Genomic DNA, 23080 nt, shown 5'->3' on the forward strand with positions numbered 1-23080 from the left:
AACCGTCTGCGTTTGAAGAGCGGCCTCAGAACCCCCTCTCTCCATTGCCCTAGTGCACCGTGCCAGCAGCTCTGAAGCTAGCTGTATGTATCGCCTCTCTCTTAGCAAGGCAAAGCGATAATGAACCGCTTTGAAATGTGATCTGAGATAATGAGGTTCGGAAAGCGCAGACTACGACGGGAAGTGTCATGCTCACTAATGTTCATCACGGTGGGCATCCGTGGGTGCTGTTTGGTGGGCCGTACCTCGGGCAGAAATTGAGAGATTTGTTCAGTTTTGTTACTTTGAGAACAAGAGTATGTTTTTGCTACAAGAAAGAAGATTGCATGGGGGTTCAGACTGAGGTTGTCTCCCATTTTCCTGCATTACTTTTGGCTAATTTTACGTTATAATGTTCCATTATGCTAGTAAGTTTACACTCTGCAGAACCTGAAACATGTAATCAGGACACCATTTCATATTTCTTTGGCTTTGGTTTTGTAATGGCCAAAATAAAACTCTTTTTTCTTTTCGGGAAAATTACATCTTTGAAACTGGATTTGCTGTAAATTTCTTGAATTGAGGCGTATGTAATCATCAACGGAAATCACAGGGTACATTCAGAGATACAATCAGAGGAGCTTTTATTATGTATTTTTTCAGTGCGGATCTTACTGCATATCAAAAGTCAGTTTGAAACTGACGGAGTTTCAACAGCCTACTTCTCATTCCTCAGAGCTAGAGATGCTCTCGTCAGGCTGGCTCCCTTCCCTCTAAATGAATCATATCTGCTTTTTGCACTATTTCAGTTTTTTATGTAGTATATCAAGATGCGCATACACATGCACACACACACACACTTATCCGTGTGCACACACATACACACACTCCCAGGGAATGTGAAGCATGCGGTTTGAACCAACTTGGATTCCCCACTGCATGCACTGTGGTCCCCTGACTTTTGGGGAGAGAGGGAGAGAGAGCGAAAGAGAGAGAGTGAAATGGCTTTTCCACAGGTCCGGTGACAGGCAGTCGTTAACGACAACACCTCTCCGGGTTTGTCAGGTGTGGGCTCAGTTATCTCCACTCTCTCCTGTCACGGGCTGACAAGCAGTCTCACATATTTTAATTTCACAGTATCATCAAACCGCTCGCACTCCTCTTCTCTCCGTCTCCCTCGCTTGCTCCCTCTCTCTGTCGCTCTCACTCTCTCTCTCCGCACTTCTCCTCCGACAAACCGCTAAGCTAAATATTTCATTTTCCCGGTCGCCGTCACAGTCAGCAGAATTTGTTTTTATTGCGTGTCACTCAGTCAGTCTACACTCAACTCTTTTATAACTCACAGGCAAAATATTTTACTCTCCCGTGTGTGAGACTGTCAGGTCTCCCCCTGCCGTCAGTGCCGTCTTCCCATAAACCCCCACTCTCTGTCTGTCTGCTTTTCACCGCGTATATTAATGGAGTTGTACAGACCTTACAGTCTGTTGCCCTCATGTCAGCGTGTGACTGAGTTCACCTGGCCATTGGCACACTATCCCAGAGTGACAGGATGTTAAGATTTACCGGAGAGAACGACGGACCCAGATTGCTATGTCCAGTGTGGTTACATGGTAGACGTAAAATATGTACTTTGGTTTTATTGCTTTTACGTAAAACGGAGGAAGGTAAACATAACCTCTGGTTTTCTGTGACGAGCTGTAACAGCGGAATTCAGAAAGTAAATTTCCACATTTGCTTGCTATTCATAAAACCAAAGCACTGTTTACAATGCCTCGGCTCTGTGAACTTTCTGTAATTTCTCAGTGAAGGCACGCTCCCTCTAATTTGAAGGGAGAAGTACAGTATTTGCATTTAAAATGTTATTTACCCTTTGGGTTGCCTCGGGATACCTCATTCATGTCTTGTATTTGTGTATTGTGCCATTTGTTATATGGCCTTATTTGCTAATTGCTTTCTTTTTCCGGGATTGTGTCATTCTCTCTAAGCCACACTGAATTAGCTGCACTGGGATAGCAGTGAATGAATAACAGAAAACAGTATAGATAAGAGCAACAGTAAAGAAACATCAACACACTGAACGCTCACCTGCTTGCTGAAAAGGAATTGAAGCTAAATAAAAACTATTTTTAGAAGCATCACATTTATACAAGTAGAGTGATTTAAAAAAAACCCTGATGTTTGCCATATCATAAATCACACCTTGTTAAACTTGATCACCCGGTAACAAGTCGATGCGTGGGATTAAACATTAATTTAGCCTTGGCTGCAGCTTCTTCAGTGAATCGGCAAGGCCAGAATATTCTTCGTACAATACAGTCTGTTTCACTGTCCACCCATTCTACATGCCTCTGCCTCCATTCAGGTTAAAAACCTGTAAAGAAAAATGATATCAGAGGTAGTATAAAAGTATAAAAGTATAAAATAAAGGTAATGACAGATGTCATCTTGGTTGAAATAGATTAAATACATTTTTTAAATAATTCTATTCAATATTATTTATTATAATATTAAAATATATCTTTTTTATTTTGCCTTTTTCACAACAAAACCCCATTGAGTTTAAAATGAGGGGCTTGGCCTAGAGTGTAATAAATGAATACAAACATTATTCAATATCAGACATCAATGACGCACAACAAAAACAAAACACCAATAGTTAAAAACAGTTGCCCACTGACAGTAATTTCCAGAATTCTGGTTTAAAATTCAAAAGCTTTCAAGGCAGAAAGCAGAAGAGTATTCCAGTACCAGGGAGACAGGAAGTTAATCGCTTTCCAACCTCATCCAATTTTTATATATATTTCTTTGTATTTCTTTAAGACAATTTTTCTAGGTGCCTGGAATTTAAAGTTACGCAACGATTGAGAGTATAAATTGTAGGAACTACAACTTAATGTTTACAAAATTATGATGATAGAATACCACAGTAAAATAGTTCTAAATGAAACTGTGCCAAAGTTTTTAATCTGGGAGAACCGAAGGAAGACCACCCCACTCACCATGAGGCAAAACGGGATGAGTAAGGGTTTTACACTTTGTAATGGGCCCCAAGATATCAGCGATGACTGTGCAGGAAACCTGGAGACTGCATTCTGCTTCACAAGACTACCAGCGCTGTCACACGCACAGCTATGATGGACAGCTTTAGAAGATCAGTAAATATGGATTTTAATTAGTGTGTCTGAAGTATAAGTATATTTAACGTGTATTTCACAAAAATATCATCACCTGGAATGATAAGAGGTGACAGATATATCCAGGTGGAAATTAGCAAGTGTCGTTCCCCAAAAGCTGCACACTGGATATGAAATACTTTTTTTATGAGGTTTGATTGTCAATTTGAATTAAACCTCTGTTCCTTATCAGGAGAAGACCTATTTCTTTGTTATCAGTAATGTTTTTTGTAGCCAAGTTGTAATTACATTTGTTTTTGCCTTTTTATTCATTTGTTTTAAGAAATGCAAGTGTATTCCCTTGGTACTGATACTGGAGGTCATTTAGGTTCTCTCTTATAAATGCATTGGGAAATGATGGCGAGTGTGATGTGCCGTGTTTTCATTGGCGACATCACTGATGACACACAAAGGGAAGTGAGAACAGAGTAAACCTAACACGCCGGCGAGCATGAAAGCAGCAGGGTTGAACGTGCAAGGCATTCCATCTTCCCGGTTCCTCGTGTTGAAATAGTTACTTTCCCCCCCCCCCCTTAAACCAAACCAGGAGTATTTCTTGTAAATGACCTCCCAAAAGATATTTATCAAAGCAAAAAGGTGAAGAAAGAACACTCACTATTCACTTTAATGTTTCCCGTCTTGTTGATGCCGTAGCCTGCAGTTATTGCATTATGTATGTACGTTTCAGGAGTTCGGAGTGGGGGACGGGGGACGGGGTGGGGTGGGAGGGGAATCTAGAGCCTGCTTTTTCTGTGTCTCAGTCTCTGTCATAAAAGCGACAGGGGACTACAGGGCGGCCTTTTTTTTTTCAAGTGCAAATGAACGAGTAGAAGAAAGACCAGAAATATGCCTGCAAGGTCTTCAAATTATTAATGTTGATGTAAAGCTGGTTCATTTTGTGCCTGCGTCCAAAAAGCTCAAAAGGATGAAAGAACCTCCCAATTCCAGCCCCATGCTCCCATTCTCAGCACACACAAATACACACATGCACGTACACACGCACACATACAGTACGTACATGCACACACACACGCATGCACACACGCACGTACACACACATGCACACACGCATGCATGCATGCACACACAAATACACACATGCACACACGCACGCACACACACGGATGCATGCACGCACACACAAATACACACACACATACACACGCACACATACATACATGCAAACACACACACGCATGCACACACACACGTACACACACACACACACACAAATACACACGCATACACTCACGTACACACACACAAATACACACATGCACACACACACACACACACGCACACACGCATGTACACTAAAAGCATGCTGAAATGCATTATGTCTCAACTCTCAACCAAACAAAAACCATGTTTTAAGGTGAATGTCAAATTATTTACTTTTGTGCGTCTTTCACTGAAATCCATGACTGCTTGTCTTTATTGGAAAAAGATCTTGCTTTGCTCACAGGCTTCATCTGTTGCAGAAAAGTCTTGGCCAAAAGTCTTCTCCATTTGAGGAAGAAAAAAAACTTGTGCTTTGATATTTGTTTTCATTTAGATTTTTTTCAAAGCAGATTGTATACAATGTGAGTTGAATTTTCACATTAGTCTTACATTTCCAGAAATCACGTGCCAGCGCGCTAACAATGCAACATTTGTTTTCCCTTAACGTGCAGCGTTCTTGTCATGCAGTCTTGCTCCTCCTAACGTGGAGCGTTTTCGTGCGGAGTCGGGTATATTCTCCTCGGAGTGATATTCTCCTCCGCGAGAGTGAGTGGTTTTATTTGAGCTGGAAGCATCCCAGAGCCACTTGCTTTTGTTACCAGTCGGAACAGATGCCGCATTCACCCGCTGCCAAAATCCGTGCCGGAGGAGCGGGATTTTTTGGGCCTGCGTCTCGAAACGGGTTAATCAACCCGGGCCTGGGAGCCGTCTGCCACGGCAGAACCAGGTGTCGGGACGGAGGGGGGGGGGGGGGGGGTCCCAGATGGGGCGGGCAGGGGTTTGGCTCTGAAAGGCAGCTTCTTTGAGCGTGTTTTCCCTCCCCGTTCACGGTTTGTTTGTGAAGCGGACGGACGCGGAGAGGCTCCTGAGCCGCGGCGGCTCTGAGGAGCGTCAAATGGGCCGTAATTAGCCGCAGCTGTGCCGACCGCTGTCGAGCCGGACCTCCACCGAACCGCACAGCTGCACTCCTCCCCACGCCCCGCACCTCACACCTACGGCCTGCGTGGGGTAGGAACGCAGCCACGTAGCTGCAGCAGAACTGTTAAATACATTTATATCACCAATTTAACAAATGCAAATGTCATTAAGCACTGGTAGAGATCAGGTGTGCCTGAAAGCTGGGAGTGAAAACGATGGTAGGATGGTAGATCTCTCGGGGCAGGGTTGGGCAGTCCTGCTGTAGGTCAATAATTTGCCAGAGGGCACAATGTAAGCAATGTGGCAGGGCCTTGCTGAAAGAAACAGCTTGGTTTTGAAGCAGCTGGTAGCAGGTTGACCAGTTCAGACCAGCTCCATACTCAACATGGTCTGACCAGCTCAAGCTGTGTTTTGAAACAGCTGGTAGCTGGTAATTTCAAGCTGATCACAGCTGGATTTTACACCAGGGATACACTATTATGATTACAAAATAATAGCTGTTCAAAGCAAACCGGCAAGAACGAGCTACAATAGGCCCTTTCTAATGTGTTGTTGGTGTTATTAAAATAAGAATTGAATTTGAAAACGCGTCACTTCCCGAACCTCTGAAGATGAAACCATGTCTGTTTATACGAGTGACACTACAGCTCGAGACCCAGGGTTGTATACTTTTATTTTTCTCTGTTTGTCTTTCACAAATAGCTTGAAGGGTATCTTCTACAACACAGGAGCTGGGGTTTCTAAATACTTAATAGTTGGAGCCTTGTCAATATTCAGAGAGCTCTCTCTCTGTCTCTGAAGGACTGAGCTCCTCCTCTGGGCAGGTAATACAATATTAATCCTCCTTTCTCTGCTACTGTCAATCATAGCAGCACACTCCGTGATTTCTTAAAAAACATAACAGAAACAGCAGACTCCCGGCACTCCCTTACAACACCATCTTTCAATCCCAGCCAGAGAGCACAGACGAAGCTTTTGAAGAAATACAGGGGTTAAAAAAACATATTGTAGTATATGTAAAAAAAAAAAAATTTCAATAGAGAAAGGGTTCCAGAGCGTTTGGTGTCGTCCAGATAACCCATTAAATTCTCCTGTTGAACGTGTAGTGTTTACAGCGTTTGTCGAGTTCAAAATGCATCCTTTTTAATTGGGAGCGATGTCATCTGTGCAGAAAACACACAACTGTAGAAGGGGTTTTGATTGTTGCTCATTGGTGTGGATGTAATGGTAATTGGCATTATTAGCAGCGTGGGCTAGCGTTTCATCCCGGGGAGCAGGGGCCAGGCTGGGGGATGGTGGGGGCAGAGAGGGGCAGGAGTGGAGCAGCTCCATCAGGGTAATTGAGCTTCATTAGCCACAGAGTGCTGCTCCGGTGCTGCAGTGTGGGGTCAGGTGTGTTAGCGCTAATGTACCATGGCTCTGTGTGTGTGTGTATATGTGTGTGTGTGTGTGTGTGGGGGCAATGTGCTGAGGCGTATTTGTGTACATTTGTGTCGTGCCCGTTTGTGTGCGTGTGTGTGTCTGTGGGCATGTGTGTACGTGTGCACGTGCGCGTGTACGTGTGTGTGTGTGTGTGAGAGGACAATGTGCTGAGACAGCCCAAGCAGCTCCTGCTCCCAGACAATCAGATTAATTGGAGCCAAGGCCGTTAATAGCACTGAAAGCATTACTGCTTCTGCCGAAAGAGCAATACCACAACCTTGTCATCCGTGGACCTTGTTTACAAGATCTACACACGTGCGGGGTGGAGACGGGGGCTGGGGGGGGGGGGGGGGTGAAGACATTCACTCTGACCTCTGCTCTGCCGGCCGGTTTGACATTTCTTGTGGCGTTCATCAGCGATTCGTCACCAGACCACAGCTTTCTACAGGTCTGTCCAGATGTTTAGCACTGGCGCCAGATGTTTCCCCTGGCCACGACTCACATGACCTCCGGCCTTTGGAGATCGGCTGTCCCAGGTGTCCGAGAGTCAGGGCCTCAAATTGGCTGGCTTCTGAGGAGCTTCTGCTCAAACGTAGCAATGTCACTCTGAAAATGTTATCTCCGACTCGCTGACGCAGTGTGTGGAGTGACCGGTGCATTGCATTGTGATGTAAATACAGTACCGGGTCTATGTAGGTGCATGCTGTGGAGTCATTTCAGATAGCGGTGTGCCAACAGGTGCCCCCGGCTGTCAGGCAAACAGACGAGACGGCAATTAGACAGGAAAGTGCTTTCAAAACTCAGCTCTGCTCAAGCCAGGCTCCGGGCACATTTACACATTATTTACTTATTTATTTCCACACATTTTAATCTCCCTTGAATTGATGTTGTCTCGATCTCTGTCAGAACCCATTTAATCGCTTCCATTTTCGCTTTTTGTCTCAATATTTAATGCGGCGTTGTTTTTGGAAAAATAAACGTTTCGCTTATTAATGTCATTAGCGATAATCCATACTCGCACTCCTCCTCCTCCTCCTCCCCCCGCACCCCCCGCCCCCACACCTCCCGAAAACAGCTTGCCCATTTCCCAGGGAATCATTATTGTTGGCCTGTGAGATAATGACATTTCATGAATTGAGCTGGAGTGTTTACAAGCTGTAACACAAGCCGCAACCTGGAGCCGGCTGGAGTGGAGGTGCTTCCAGCGGTGGCTAACACGCTGCCTCTGCATTATTCATCCTGAGCCGCGCGTTCCTGTAAGATATACAGGCTAGGGGATAACCGCTGTGATTAATGTCAAATTCTGACGGCAGCCTTGACACAATAATGAAGGAGGCAATTAATGAGCGGAATAATGGCCACTGGAACCTCTATGTGTGCACCTCCGGATAAGTAATGGATCAAAACTTCATTTACCAACCAGATTTCGCCGCCTTCGCAGTCCCCTAAAACAAGACGTACGCTGGGAAATGCCTTTGAAATGTAAATAAAAGGAGATTCGGAAAACTACCTGGGGAGGGCTCTGCTTCACCCAGGAGCTGAACTGACAGCTTAGATCCCCATAGTTCTGATGCGTTCAAATTCAAACAAATGATTATTTCTGCTGTTGTCATTTTTTTCTTGGATGATCTCTAAGAATGCAGATATTTCAATATTTCAGTTGTGAATATGTATAGTTCAGTATTAATAAGGCCCCATTCAGCACTGGGACCAAACCCAAATGTCTGCTGGGGACCTCGTTCCTACCTCTCTATCTTCCCGGACTTAATCCATCTTGGAGTAATGACATACAAAATGAATGACCTTTTTTTGGGTTAGTGTGTGGATGGATTGTGCTTACACCTCCCACAGTGCAGAGGGCGATCAGGAGCAGGGATCCCTCTGACTCAACACTAATCCCTGGCCATGGGGGGTGGGTGGGGCACCCTGATGCCAGGGCTTGGATGCAATCCCAGATCAGAAATGTAATTGTTTTGGATTTAAATAATTTTCTGTGCTCGATTGATCTTGTCTGGTGCAATTGAGCCAGCCAAGAGGACAAGAAGGCATGGTTTGCATTTTTTGAGTGAATTAATGGATTCAGTACACCAGTAAAGCATAGAAAAGTATTTGAATCAAAAACAATGACAAGATTGAGGTCTGTTGGGAGTCACTGTCCTTCCAGCCTGTGTTAATTCAGCTCTGACAGAGATGGTCTAATAAGGACCATATGCACTCTGTAGGTGTTGATTTAACACTGATCATGTCACTCTGCATGTGCATACCCATGCCTGTGCGTAACATGGGTGTCACCTCCCATCAAGACCAATTAGGGGTTAATTATCTAATCCAATCAGAACAATTTACTTAGCTGCCCCTTGTGTTCGCTTCATTTGACACAATTTTGTAAACGGCCTCTGTACGTGTTTGTAATAGTCTTTGGTCAGTCAGTATTAATTTGTTATGTGATATACAATGATAATTGGATATGGTCACATACACATACATAGACACACACGTGCAGACTCCACACACTCTTTGTGGGATACTAATCACCTACCTGGGGTATACTGTGGAGCTGTATAATTATTTGAGCGGTGAGCTCGAGAGACTGGCGTGCATTCTGAGTGCAGTTGCATTGGTAATGAGTGGTTTACCCTTTCAACGAGACGGTTCGTCTCATATAGCTTTAAAAAAACGCTTTCAAACAAACGACAGCCTTGGGCATGTTTTATGATCTAATTAAACAACTCTCTGTGGCGGGCTGGACCAGGTTAATCGTCATCCCGTGTCACGCCACCGTCAAACTCTACACACAGCTGCCAGTGAGAGGAACACGGGGCGAGGGTGGCCTTCCAGGGCCTAATGAGAATACAAGTGCACATTAAACACCATGAGGAGAATCCCCCAGCCAGTCCATCCCTCTTCAGCGAGATATCCGCCACAAACAGGAAGGAAGCCAGACCATTTCACAAGATGTTTGAAGGCAGGAGGTCTTGCGCTTACCTCCATCAGATCTGGGGTCAGGGCTTAGCCGATTGTAATCCAAAACAGAACAGAACCCTGTGACCCTGCTTCTGGCTCCACCACTGGAAACCTGACCAGTTTTTGCAGTAGCCAGGCAAACTGTCACTATGGGCACAAGGATTACTGTCTCAAGGTCCCCCCGGTCTTTTGACAGGACACAATAAACCGCGGGGACCTTAATGCGGGCTTTAACTGAAGGCAGGAAATAGGCAGGGTGATTTCAGAGTTCTCCTGAAGTGACATATTTTCTGTGTTGGTTTATCCTTTTTCTCCATTCTTCTTTAACCAGGAATGTTACCAGGGTCAACTGAGACATTTCATTGTTTGCCCTGAATGTGAGATTTATATTTTCTCATGGGTTTGTGGATTGAGGAATACATTCTAATACGCATATTAAAAAAATTCGCTCTGACTGTAGTGTTTTTGTTCAACAAAAGCCAAAATGGCCGCCATAATATTTGGACGAAACAGGCTCTTATAAAGACTATGTAATTAAGACATTTGAATGTACGAGCCTATACAATCTGGTTATTGTATTTTATTTTGGGCTGTCTTTGCGTGCTGCTTCTTCCTCTCTGGCCTTGCGTATGAGTGGGGGTGTTTTTCAGGAGGCGCCGGGTGACGTGGGATCTGACGGAGCGCAGGCAGAGCGGGGAGAGCTCGCTGCGGACGCTCCATCATAAGGGATAACCGGCCGCCCCCCCCCGGGCCCATCCACGGGGGCCGTGTTCGGGTGATGAATTTTTCGCGGTTGGCCTTTTTAATCTACCGCGCCGGTCCCGGGGCCGAATGAAGTGCAGGCGCGCCCTGAGCCCTGAGCCCTGGGCCTCCCGGTGAATTAGGACGCCGTAGAAGCCCGACTATCGATCACGCGTGGTTCCGCTCGCCGTAATTAGTTTTCCTGAACGGCGCGGTGTGCGGCGCCTGCTTGGAGCGCCGGCGGTCCAACCCCTGGAGCCGGTCGGCGGGACCGTCGCTGCGTAATTGCGGAGGCTTGCCTGACGCTCGACGCTACGCGCTACACGCTACACGCTCCCCGTGCGTGGCGGCCCTTGATAATTTAATCAATTAGGAGCTTTGATAGATTTAAGGGCGGGAGGGGACCCCGCATTAGCAGACTGGAGATGGGTGCCAGGTTGTCCTTTGGGGTGATTTATAAAAACAATAGAGCGTGAGGGAATGCCGAAGATCATTTAATAACGCAGTGGGGCTGTGTGAGGACGGCTGAATTATGGATGATGCCCCTCCAGCACCTACTCTCTCTTTCTCTGTCTCTCTCTTACCCTCTCTCTCTCACTCTCTCTTTCTTTCTCTCTCATCCTCTCTATCTGCCTCTCTTTAACTCACAGACTGACTAGCCCTGCATGCTGCCGATATAACAATGAGCAGCACTGTCCCCTGGTCCTTCACAAGGTGATTCAGTCTCGGTGTGAAAATGATAATAACGCATGCCTTATTAAGAGAGGGAGCTATGCCAAAGATGTGTGGCTGGCAGCATCGGCTCAGCAGTAAAGAGCTAGGGAATGGGAGTTAGACACAGCGTATCTGAATGAGCGACTAGAATCAAAACAAGCAGCAAGAGAGAAAAAGAGAGAGGGAGCGAGAGAGAGATAGAGGGAGAGAGATAGAGAGGGAGAGTGAGAGAGAGAGAGAGAGAGAGAGAGAGAGAGACGTGAGAGCACAACATGGGTTCCAGTCTCCTCAGACTGCCACAGAATTTATTAATCTATAATTAAGGACAAAACTTTATTGAAGAGTGGAGAAAAAAATGACGGCTCTGCCCTTGGATATTGTAACCGAGGGGATAGCAGAATGCTAATGCATCCTGTTCAGGGTTGTGCGGCGCAGCGATAGATGTTTAAATAATTAGAAATCACAAACAAGCGCGGGGTAGGCCTGGGGACGGGGAACGGCCTTCGCCGATCTGGCGGGGGGACGGCGCGGGTCTCGGCTGACTCTCCCGTGGACGGCAGGCTCGGCGAACACGGCTCCAGCGGGCTCCGGCGGGCTCCAGCGGACCGACCGCACTCACGCACAGACCCGTTTTAATGAGTTTGCAGGGAGAGTTTCTTCAAACGGTGCCAGCTTTCACTTTCTTCTTCTTCTTCTTCTTCTTCTTCTTCTCTTTTTTTCCCCTCTGACTGATCTGGCAGTACCCAGACTGCTTCCTGGAGGCCTCAGGCCTCCTCTGCACCGGCAACAGCCCGCCGTGTATCCGCACCATCCGCCCGCCATCGCACGATCGCGGTAGACAGGAGCGAACGCTGCCGCTGCTTTACCCAAGCTGCCCTCGCGCCTGCCTACGGGCACGCGATTGGCCAGATCGTCGTGTGCCCGTGACCCCTCAGCTGCCCGCGCGTCTGCCTACGGGCACGGCGATTGGCCAGATTGCTGTTTGGCCGTGACCCATCAGCTGTCCGTGCACCTGCCTACGGGCGCGGTGATTGGCCAGATTTCTGTTCGGCCGTGACCCCTCATGACCCACCAGGGTTCATCTCTCCTCTCTCTTTCAACCTCCTTTCATCCGCATAGTGGTAGAGAGTGGAACAGCACAGCCAGGTACACACTCCATCCCTGCTTGCCTGTGAAAAAAACTGCTGTGACTCCACATCGAATATTTATGGTGTAAATAGAAGTAAATGCTTATTTATTTATATAGTTTATTTATTTATCTGCGTTTTCGGGCGTGCTCTGAGTGGCTCTGCCTCTGCAGAAACTAAATAAGCATTGGGTCTGCTTTCTGTGCCAGGCGGGGAGTATAATGTGATGATCAGCTAGAACGTTATGACTGAGCTAAGCTGATTCTTCATTAATTCAGAATGAATTGAGCCTTTGATTAGAGGTTTTTAACTGAGAGAGAAAGGCCAAGAGTAATTAACGGAGTTTAAGCAGGCTTATATTTCAGGTGTGCGTGTGTGTGTGTGTGTGTGTGTGTGTGTGTGTGTGTGTGTGTGTGTGTGCATGCTTGTGTATGTGTGTTTGAGACACTTTTGGGATTTTTGAAGTTGCACAGTGCCCCTTCTTGTAAATATTTAATCTTAATGAAATGGATTCTGGAATGTAATGAATTATAGCATAAACGGAGCCTTGCCACCCCTATCCTCCCTCTCAGTAATATCTATAAATTGAAGGTTTTCATAAGAGGCAAAATGATGCTGTCACTAATATTTTAAGAACCCAAATAAGAAATTATTAATGGGTTTCAAATTAAAGTGAATAAAATTTTAAGACTTAACAGAATGTAGGTATCCCCTCCCACTTTAGAAATTTAGCTAGGTAGATAATTATGAAAAATATTTTATTCAGGGAAATAATACCTCATACCTCACAATACAATATCTCTGTTATGTGGTTCTTACCCTGTTGATTTGTCCTTATTTAAATCCAGTATTCTGGACTTAAGTCCAGCTTCTGAGACAGGCATACCACTTTTTGAACATATGTAACCAACATCAGAGAAACTCAGTTATAAATGTATCTGAAAGTACCAGACAATACACTCAGCTCTTTGCTCAACCTAAAGACCTGAACTAAGACATTTCAGGATTAAACCAAGTTATGCAACTGTCTGTAATGGGTTCAGCTATCATTCTCTACACAGTACATAGCATGCTTGAGCTCGTCTGTTAAATTGGAAATTATGGTCACTGAGCTGTGTTGTGTGATGATAAATTTAGCTGACAGTATCTTACACACTGTCTGAAGTTGTCACCGCAGCAATCCATCATAATGGTAATCATTAAAAATAAGCATGTTTTCAGTCTCTCTCCACCAAAAACAGGTTGCTACAAACATCAGCACTCTGCAACGCCGTGGCATTGTGAAGCCAAATGTATTCTTCCGCCTTTCTTTGTGCTGTAGCCACTTCGGATTTGCTTGGACATCTGTTACTGGTATGAATGTCTTTTCATCGCTGTCCCTGCTTCTCACGTAAGAAGTAGTCGAGTTTCTCAGAGCATGTGTTAATTGGGCCTGTATGGTAATGAGCAGTGAAAACTTTTGATTTATCACCCCTCCCCCCTCATCCACAATCTCTCTGCTGCCATGGATCAGTGCTGCTCATCCGGGATCATTTCCTCCCTTCCCCACTGGTGGTGTGAAAAGAAGTCCGATTATAGGAGAGTCTTCGCTGCCAAAGGCTTTCCACACAACATGTTTCGGGCTCAGAAAAACCATTAATTATGAATTCCATTACTATGTTTGCTTAGATTATCCCAAGCCAATATCACAGTGTATTTTCTTTCTTTTTCTTTTTTCTTTTTTTGGGTGGCTGTGAAGTCTGGGAGATTTTTATGTATTTATTTATTTATATTTGCCTGCACCTGTGAACTGATACTTTATTGTTTATTTTTAATTGAAATGCAAATTAACCCCAATCACGTGCATTAATCTTTATGAGCACTGTTGCTCTGTTACTTCGGTCTTCTCTCTTGCAGTTTTTTCCAGCTGTCATACCACCTCTATTACCAGCTCTGTTCATGGTGTTCAACAGGTGTGGGCGTGTTTACTGCTTCGATGGGTGACCTCTTTGAGAAAGTGTAGTTGTTTCGATGAGTCCAAGCATTCCAAGCATGAATTGGTCTAACTGATTAAAGCTTCTGCAATGTGAATATGAAAAGATGGAAGGAAGGAAAAAATGGCCTTTAAAGGGTAAATAATCTTTAGGAGGTACAGGTAGTAAGTGTTGAATTCAGTCGTATTCAGAGGTGGTAGCAAGAAAGCCAGGTACAGTGTGGGTTCCCAGGGTTGAGTCTGAAGCCCTTCTGTAGAAGCTGCAGTCTTTCCGATTAGACGTTAAACCGAGGTCCTGACTCACAGTAGCAGTAAACACAGCGCAGTAAAAACATAATATCAGCGCTACATGAAAACCTTCTCCAAAAGAACAGCACAGCTCTTTTGTTATCCTTTTTTAGCATAGTAACACAGGCTTTTGAATCAACTTTATTAGTTACGGAGTTAGGGGACATTTACTATGGAGCACTAAAGCTGTCCAGTGTAAAATGTGTGTGAGAAAGAAATCTAAACAGATGAGCAAATATATAACACACGCAAAGGTTTTTACATGACGCTGAAGGCGAGCAGGAATACATGTGCACCACGGCATGGCGAGTGAGAGGCGTTTGTTTGTGCTCCCTCCCCTACACTATATCATTGATCAGGCAGTGGCTCACTTCGTGATTTCACCTCCCGAATTCATCAAAGCGCGAACCAGCTTTTATGGCTCGGGGGGTGAGGGGGGGCGGCTTTGTGGAAGGCCCTTTTTTATCGCCGGCTTTGAGAAAAGGCTACGTAATGCTTTATGATGGGGATAAACAACAGAGAGGTAGCTGTGGGGTGAAGCTGTGGAGCGGAGAACCCTCCGGAAAACACAGAGAAGAGTGCTGTAAGGAGACAGTGATGGAGGCTGGGAGCCGACGGGGCACTCTGGGGTGAAAAATTGAATCTGCTACAGAGGTGAGAGAAGGCCCAGGCTTGTTGTTCCAAGCCGCCTATCTGTATTTTTCGATGGGTTTACGGAGGGATTTTATCAGCTGTCAGTCACCAGGGAAATCCTAAAAGGAAAGGGACCTCACCCAAGAGCTGATATCCCCATCCCCAGTCCAGTTAGAGAGTAAGCAGCACACTGCATTCACACGTTCTCAGAATGCCATTTCTCCTCGGCTGCTTTGACCATGGGGGAATCGGCTGTGTTTGTGTGACCCCCACCCCTGCGTATTAAAATCATACACCGCTGGCCTCCGTCCCGGGTAGTGTGTGTGTGTGTGTGTGTGTGTGTGAGATGAGATGCCAAGCCAGTGTCGCACTCAGCAGGCACTGCCAAGGCTGTGGCAGAGGTCTGTGTGTGTGCCTTGTGGGGGGTGTTCCCCAGTGTCTTTAATCATTAGCCCAAACTGCTCACGGTCTCCCCTGCTCCTCTCGCGCTTAGCGCTTTAATGCAGTTTTCCAGGCTATTAAAAGTTCAAATATGGGGTGACAGGGGTCCCCCCTCTCGGGGGGTCTGAGGAATTGGCGGAGAGAACTGTACGCTGAACGAAACGTACGCCGTGTCCAGGAACTGCTTGTGTAACTGTGATTTACATATTTCATATTTATACAGCTGCTAGCCTCCTGATGCAATCCAGGTTAAGTGCTGTGCTACAGGGTTTACCAGTAGAGCCCCAGCAGAGATCTGAATATGCCTCCCCACACACACACACACACACACACACACACGCACGCACGCGCACACACACACACACTCACACGCACACACACACACGCACGCATCGCCTCATTCCCAGCCATTGCTCTACCCTGCCAGGAATCATGGGAAACTGGCCCTAACCCAGGAATATGAAGAGCACTGTGCGAAAAATAAAAAGTCTCAACAAGTATTTTAGTCTTATATTTAGACCTAAATCTTTTATCTATTACTTTTTTGGTGCATAAGACAACATATTGCTAATGAGGTGAGACAGTTTTGTCTAATTTCAAGATTTGCCAATGGGGTAAGCGAATTTCACTTGTCAAGAGTACCTTGAAAAAGGTCAATATTTTCTACTTGAGAGAAAAAAGAAATGATTTTAAGTCTCATTATGAGGCTAGAACACTTGTTAAGATAGACTTTTTTACAGTGCAAGTTTACTTTATAAGTGTTTGTTATTTTACTTACAGGGCAGGAGTTAAAAGTAATTATAAAAAAAGAAACGGTTAAGTCCGAACCAGCTCCAGCGTAATAACTCCCGCTATGACATTGTCAGTTCGGTGCTCCGACGTAGGGAAAAAACCCCCAAACGCATGACCTTTCAGAGACGTGTTTAATTTTCTCCCCTCTGGTGTTTGTCTCGCGTGTAACGCCATCGGAGTTCTTAGTTACCGAAGGGTGTTGTAGAAATGAGAATTTTATTGGATTAGATAGCTCTGGCCTTTCCAGATGCAGTAAATAAATCAGGACCGTGCGCGGGTGCGCCTGACACGTCCCGAGCGTGGAAGAATAACTACGTAGGTGGGGAGCAAAGCAAACCGGCTTGTTGGGAACCATTCATCAGCGATCGGCGGAGCTGCCACGCTCCAGACACCTCCGGCCTCCTCCGGCCTGCTCGGGCTCTCCAGACCCTGCAGGAGCACCTAATTATTTCTCATAACTAGCTTTGCTCGCGTGCGGCGCGCTGCGGAATGAGCTCCGGGCGAAAGAATTACAATAAAAAATGCACACAACACAGGATATAATCAGCGAATACATTAGTTTTATGGAATAAACGGTTCCATAAAGCCGGCGCGATTTACATACGCGCTTTAATAGCGATATTTAAGAAGGAAAGGTGGGTGACTTCAGCGGAGCTGCGACCGTTTGCAGGGCGCTTAATCTGCTGTGCGGGACTGTGTGGCCGTCGCCGGTTCTTTTGTGAGTCAGACACACCCCGAGCGTGTTTACTCCTCAGCTGCTGCACCAGGGGGCGGAGCCGGCAGCTGACACCCTGTGATTGACAGCTGGGGCGCTTGGCAGCGGACAGAGTGTTGCTGGAAGCGGGCGAGGGCCTGAGCAGGCTGTCTCCCCGCCGGGCGACGCGCGGCCCGGGCTGGGTGCCGCGTGCGCCTGGAGAACCGCACTGCTCCGGCTGTGGAAATACGCCGCGCGGCTCCCGCGCCGCGATCGATACATCACTCGGCCCCGTGTGACGTGTCCTTGCGGCCGGGAGACAAAGCTGATATTGCCTGTTGTTTCGCGTGGCAGGGCCCCCCTGGTCCGGGGTGACATGTTGTAGGTGGGGGAAATTTATCACGCTACACATTCTGCTCAGCTGGATGTTGACCAAAAGGAGCTTGGATGTGTCCCACCGTGATATCGCATCCAGAACCACCCTCTAAACGGCAGTTCCACACTGCTGGACCATGAATATACGCTGTGTGTATGGTATTAACCCGGCTGGTCAGTAAGGAACGTGAATGTGCAATGACAGAAATGTGGAACAGTGACACAATGGGCTATAGGTCTTAATGGACCCTGTTCCTCTCTCCCCCCCCCCCCCCCCCCCCCTCCCCCCCGCAGCCTTCCTGGGCCCATCGTTCGGGCCGCTGAGCCGGGTCATTCCAGCGGGGCGTCGGGAAGCTCCAGCGAATCGGAGAGCAGCTCGGAGTCGGACTCGGACAGCGAGAGCAGCTCCAGCGACAGCGAGTGTAATGGGGCCTCGCGAACGGCCACACCTGAGGTACATCCCCCGCACCCCTGCCCCGGTCCTCAACGTCTCTTCACGGTCCGTGCGTGGACAATACCCATACACAAAGCCCAAAGTCATATTCCCACATCATAAATACATTCAGCTAGTGTCCTCGTTCATTCAACAGGTCAGACTTACAGTATATTCTATATACGGGTGAGACATACAGGGCTCACACTGAACATGGGAGCGTGTCCAGTGGTGGTATGCCTGGCCACTGCTGTATATTGAGGATTTATACAGTCATTATATATATTATATAATATATAATAATGCCAAAGCGAGATTGAAACTTGAATATGACATGAACCACTAATATATTTGTACTTATTGCAGCCTAATTTTCTCAGTCCAACCCATGAGGGCAGTTACAGGGCCAGGCCTTAAGTTATTCATACACAGAGAGTCACATATGTATCTACACTTTGACTTATAATTAAAAGAAATACTTAACGGCATAGGGAGAAAGTTGGAGCCATGCGGTAATGTCTCTCTACCACAAAACACGAAAGAAGGGCCCTGTACTCAAATTGTGTCTGAATAGTTCTCCTGAAAATTGAATTAGCTTTTTTGGAGCCACCCTATCGCAGTTTGCTCTGAGCATGTCCCATTTCAGTAAACAGCTCCCACTCCAAGGCCTCTGCACAGGGCCGCCATCTCTCAAACCGAGGTCAGCCAATCAAATGGTAAATGGACTGCATTAACTCTCAGTGAGCAATTTATTAGGTATACCTGTACACCAGCTTGTTAATGCAAATATTTAATCAGCCAATAATGTGGCAGCAACTAAATTAATAAAAGCATGCAGACGAGTGCAAGAGGTTCAGCTGTTGTTCAGAGCAAATGTCAGAATGGGGAAGAAATGTGATCTAAGTGACTATGAACCATGGAATGATTGTTGATGCCAAACAGGGTGGTTTGATTATCAGAAACAGCTGATCTCCTGAGATTTTCATGCACACTAGTCTCTTAGAGTTTGCAGAGAATGGTGTGAAAAATGGTGTGGCAAAAACGTATTGTTAATGAGAGAGGTCAGAGTAGAAGGGCCAGACTGCTCGAAGCTGACAGGCAGGTGACAGTAACGCAAATAACCGCACATTACAACAGTGGAATGCAGAAGAGAATCTCTGACAATGCATCAAACCTCTTTAAGTGGATAGGCTACAGCAGCAGAAGACCAATAAGTAAAAAAATAAGTCTAATAAATACCTAATAAAGTGAGTGTATTTGGTGCTTTTATATCCTTATTTACAATTGATGCCTCTCATTCACCCATTCACCCACACACCCACACACACACACACACACACACACACACACACACACCAACGGCAATAGGCTACCATGCAAGGTACCAATCAGCTTGTTGGGAACCTTGTAGGTGTAGGTGTAGGTGTCTTGCTCAGGGGCACTTCGACACACCTTCCGGCTGCCATTCGACCACCCTTACCTCCTCCCCCAATCAGATCCGCCATCTTCCTTAGTCAGGAATGCACTCGTCTGTCGAAAGGGGACATTTTTTGGAAGATTTTACTTTACCCGTGTTTTATTAACAGTCCAAGATGTCCCTGTGTTTCAGTCCCACCCATTTAGTCAGAATTCATTATTGCTGTTGGGGGTCCCTTTAACTTCAAACTCGGTATTTCACATTGTAATGACCAAAAACCTGCTGCCAAACCCGGGGATGTAAATCCCAGCTCTGTGAAGTGAAATAGTATGGAAGATTACCTTTTATGGGCCCTTGCATCTGATTGAATCGTGCGTTAACCAAGCTTTACGCCTGGCCTCTTTAACAGCACCTTCTCTCCTGCTCATTTTCTCTGCTACTTTTCTCCATGATTTGCTATCATTTAGGAAATCGTTCAGGACAGTCTTTATGATTTCATTCGAAAGATTTATCCTCGCCGCAAGGCATAATGCCACACAACAAATGATGTGTGGTAAAGTGATTGATGGAAACACTTCATGCATGCTTTTCAGGTGCTTCAGTACCACCAGGGTAAAGGCATTCTTAACTACGGCTGCTAGTCGTTTTGTTCATGGTGTTCTCTCGTTTTTTTAAGTGCAGTTTATCCGCACACTATATTACACCTGTTCTTCAGCCCTCAATTTTATCAACAGTGGTTCTTAACTTTGACTTAACGATTAAATCCAAGTGTTACTCACCAAAACGGCAAACTTTGTGAAGACAAAAAAAAAAAATACTAGAATTTACTTGAAATGCAATGTTCCTCAGTTTTAGTGGATTCATTTATTTTTATAGACTGGGGTTCCAGGTTCAATTGTTTCCTTCTAACGCTTTGATCAATATCTGTCCAATTCCACAGCCCGAGCCTCCATCTACAAACAAGTGGCAGCTGGACAAGTGGCTGAATAAAGTGAATCCTCACAACAAGGCCCTGATCAACACCCAGCCAGAGAACCATGTGCTCGGCAGTGCCCAGCCTGAGGACGGCCCGGCCGCGGAGGCCCCGGGAACGGGCAAGGGCAAGGCCGGCACGCCGCTGGCCCAGCCCGACCCCAAGGACCGCGCCCTGCTCAGCCCCATCCGGGAGAAGGCCAAGCCCAGGACCGGCCAGAAGGCCCCCGAGGGCAAGAGCGCCAAGGTCAAGTCCCCCGCCAACGCGGAGCTGGCCCCGCCCAGGCGGAGTATGGGCAAGAAGCAGCCCAAGAAGGTGGAGCGGTCCTCCAGCACGGAGGAGCACAGCTGGCCCAAACCTGGCAACCCCAGCGCCACCCCGAAGGAGAAGGAGCCTCCACCGCTGGATCCACCCAAACCCAGGAGCAGAGGGGCGGGGAGCCGACCCGCCCCCAGGAAAGAGCCGCGCCCGCCCGCTGCGCCCGCCCCCGTCCCCACCCCCGTCCAGGACAAGAAGAAACACCGGGGCCCGAGTAAGATCACCCCCAAATCCAAGGAGTTCATCGAGACGGAGTCTTCGTCCTCCGAGTGCCACTCCGATCCCGAGGAGCTCCTGAAGGTCCCGCCGCCCTGCCCGGGCCCTGGAGGTCTGGGGCTCAAGTCCAAGGACTGCAACAGTAACATCCTGAGCGTGAGCAGCCTGGCCAGCACCAGCAGCACCTCCATACCCGACCCAGGGGTGGTAGACCTCCTGGAGGACCCGCTCTTCTCCCCCATCCCCATCGTCCAGAACCAGCTGCTGTCCCCGCTGAGGGACCTGGACCAGATCAAGTCACTGTGGGTGAAAATCGAGCTCAGCTTCCTGTCCCGAGTCCCCGGGCGGGACCCCCCCGAGCTGCCCCCGGTGGTGAAGGCCGAGACCCGAGACGGTCCCAGGCACAGGCGGCAGTCTCCGGCCTCCACGCCCGCCGAGAAGCCGCCCAGCAAATCCAAACGGAAACACAAGGTAAGAGAGCTTTCACACACGGTACGGTCTTGACGAGTCAGACCACTGCCATCTGCAGACGTATTAGACTCGGAGCCAGACTTCGGTCAAGTGCGCCATTGTTTTGGATTAAAATACTTTTCTAATCTTACAGAGCTTGTCTGGGGTATTGGATCCTATGAAATACTCTCAAGCAGTGCAAACCCTGCCTTCTGGTCCTCTTGGTTGGCTCAATTGCGCCAGACAAGATCAATAGAGAACAGAAAAAGTATTTGAATCCTAAACCGTGACAGTACGTACTCGGTCTGCTCGGAGCTTAACAATGTGAGTGGTTTGATAGCTTCTGTTTGTGATGCCCCCCCCCCCCCTCCCCGCCCCTCCAGTCGGAGAACTGTGATGCCGTCAGCGGGAACAAGAAACTACGGCTGGATAAAGACTCACTACTCCTCCCACCCTGCATATCCCCCATTCACAACCACAAGACCACCAGCACAAAAGAGTAAGTACCACCTCTGCCTGTCTGCCCTACTGCAACAGCCAAGAAATAAGTCAATCTTCACAAGCATTTTACTCTTATGTTCACTCTTTAGCCTTTTGTTTCCTCTTAAATGTTGTTTCTATTTTTTTGCTAAATAAGATAACAAAATTTGCCACTGAGGTGAGACTCATTTCAAGATGTGTGAATGGGGTAAGAAGATGTCACTCGTCAATCAGGCAGTAATGTTCTATCTTTGAGGAAAAAATAGGATCTTAAGTCTCATTACCAGACGTAAACGCTCGTTAAGACAGACTCATTTTGCTGTGGCTGTTTGCTCGGACTGCCGTCGCTCCCTCGCCTGACGGAGCTGCGTGTCGAGCGCTCTTATAAAAGCCCGGTTCTCTGAGCGTCAGGGGTAGAGGTGACGCTCGCCCATGATGGAAGCGGCGCCCCTTCGGTGTATCAAAGGATCGGGGCGGACAGGGCCCCGCCGGAGCTCGCTCGGGGTCACCCGCCAAGGCCACGCGCGCTGCTGATTCGCCCAATCACATTAAGGCAATTTGACATTGACACGGGCGCTGCGGCTAATTTTAGAGTTTCAATTAGGGACTGCAGCAGTGCCCGTGCGTTTTCAAAGGCACGGTAAAGGCGAGGGTCGCCAGATCTGTCCCCCCCCCCCCCCCGCCCAACTCCCCCCCCTCCCCTCTCGCAGCTCTGACACTAATTGCTCTGGATCTTTTAAATGGGATCACCTTTCTTTGAAACAGAACCTCTGGCTCACACCTGCAGTGGCCCGGGTCCCTCTTTCTGCTTTCCCAACTGCCGGGTAATATGTAAAGAGAACCTGCTTACCATTTCAGTCAAATGAGAAAATCAAATGAGAAAATCCCTCCACTGTTTAGTAATTACATACAGCTACGTAAATACAATTACATACAGATATTGGTCATTTGTGGTTGAGAAACAAAATATTATTGTGCTCCAAATAGTGGCTACATAATCACATCAACAAACACTCACACGCGCACACATGCATACTCACACAGACACATGGACACACACACACACACATTCAAATTTCATAATGCTGCTGGCACTGTACCTTTGTAAGTGTATTCTCCTCTGTGGTATCCCCCAGAGTTTGTGATTGAGGCAAAAATAACCGGGTTGTGTAAAACAGTAAAACATGTTGTAGCACAGTGATAAATATTTCTCCTCTGTGTCCTCCAGGGGTTTCAAACCCCATATTGATTCGGTGCTCCGATATACATTGTGCAACTTTTCAACTCATTCTTTTTTCCTCTTAATGTATAAAACGCTTCAATGATAACCCTGGTCCCT

General features: G+C 47.0%; 1 protein-coding gene across 1 annotated transcript in view; it reads left to right on the forward strand.

Moving 5' to 3' along the window:
- The window catches only part of aff2 (AF4/FMR2 family, member 2), a 187853-nt gene that overhangs the window by 146770 nt on the left and 18003 nt on the right, over positions 1 to 23080 (forward strand). The window contains exons 10-12 of the mRNA XM_061236945.1: positions 17749 to 17908; positions 20245 to 21282; positions 21645 to 21760. Of these exons, the coding sequence (XP_061092929.1) occupies positions 17749 to 17908; positions 20245 to 21282; positions 21645 to 21760 (1314 nt within the window). The remainder of the gene's footprint in view (positions 1 to 17748; positions 17909 to 20244; positions 21283 to 21644; positions 21761 to 23080) is intronic.

Source organism: Conger conger, chromosome 3, assembly GCF_963514075.1.
Source record: "Conger conger chromosome 3, fConCon1.1, whole genome shotgun sequence".
Classification (NCBI taxonomy): Eukaryota; Metazoa; Chordata; class Actinopteri; order Anguilliformes; family Congridae; genus Conger; species Conger conger.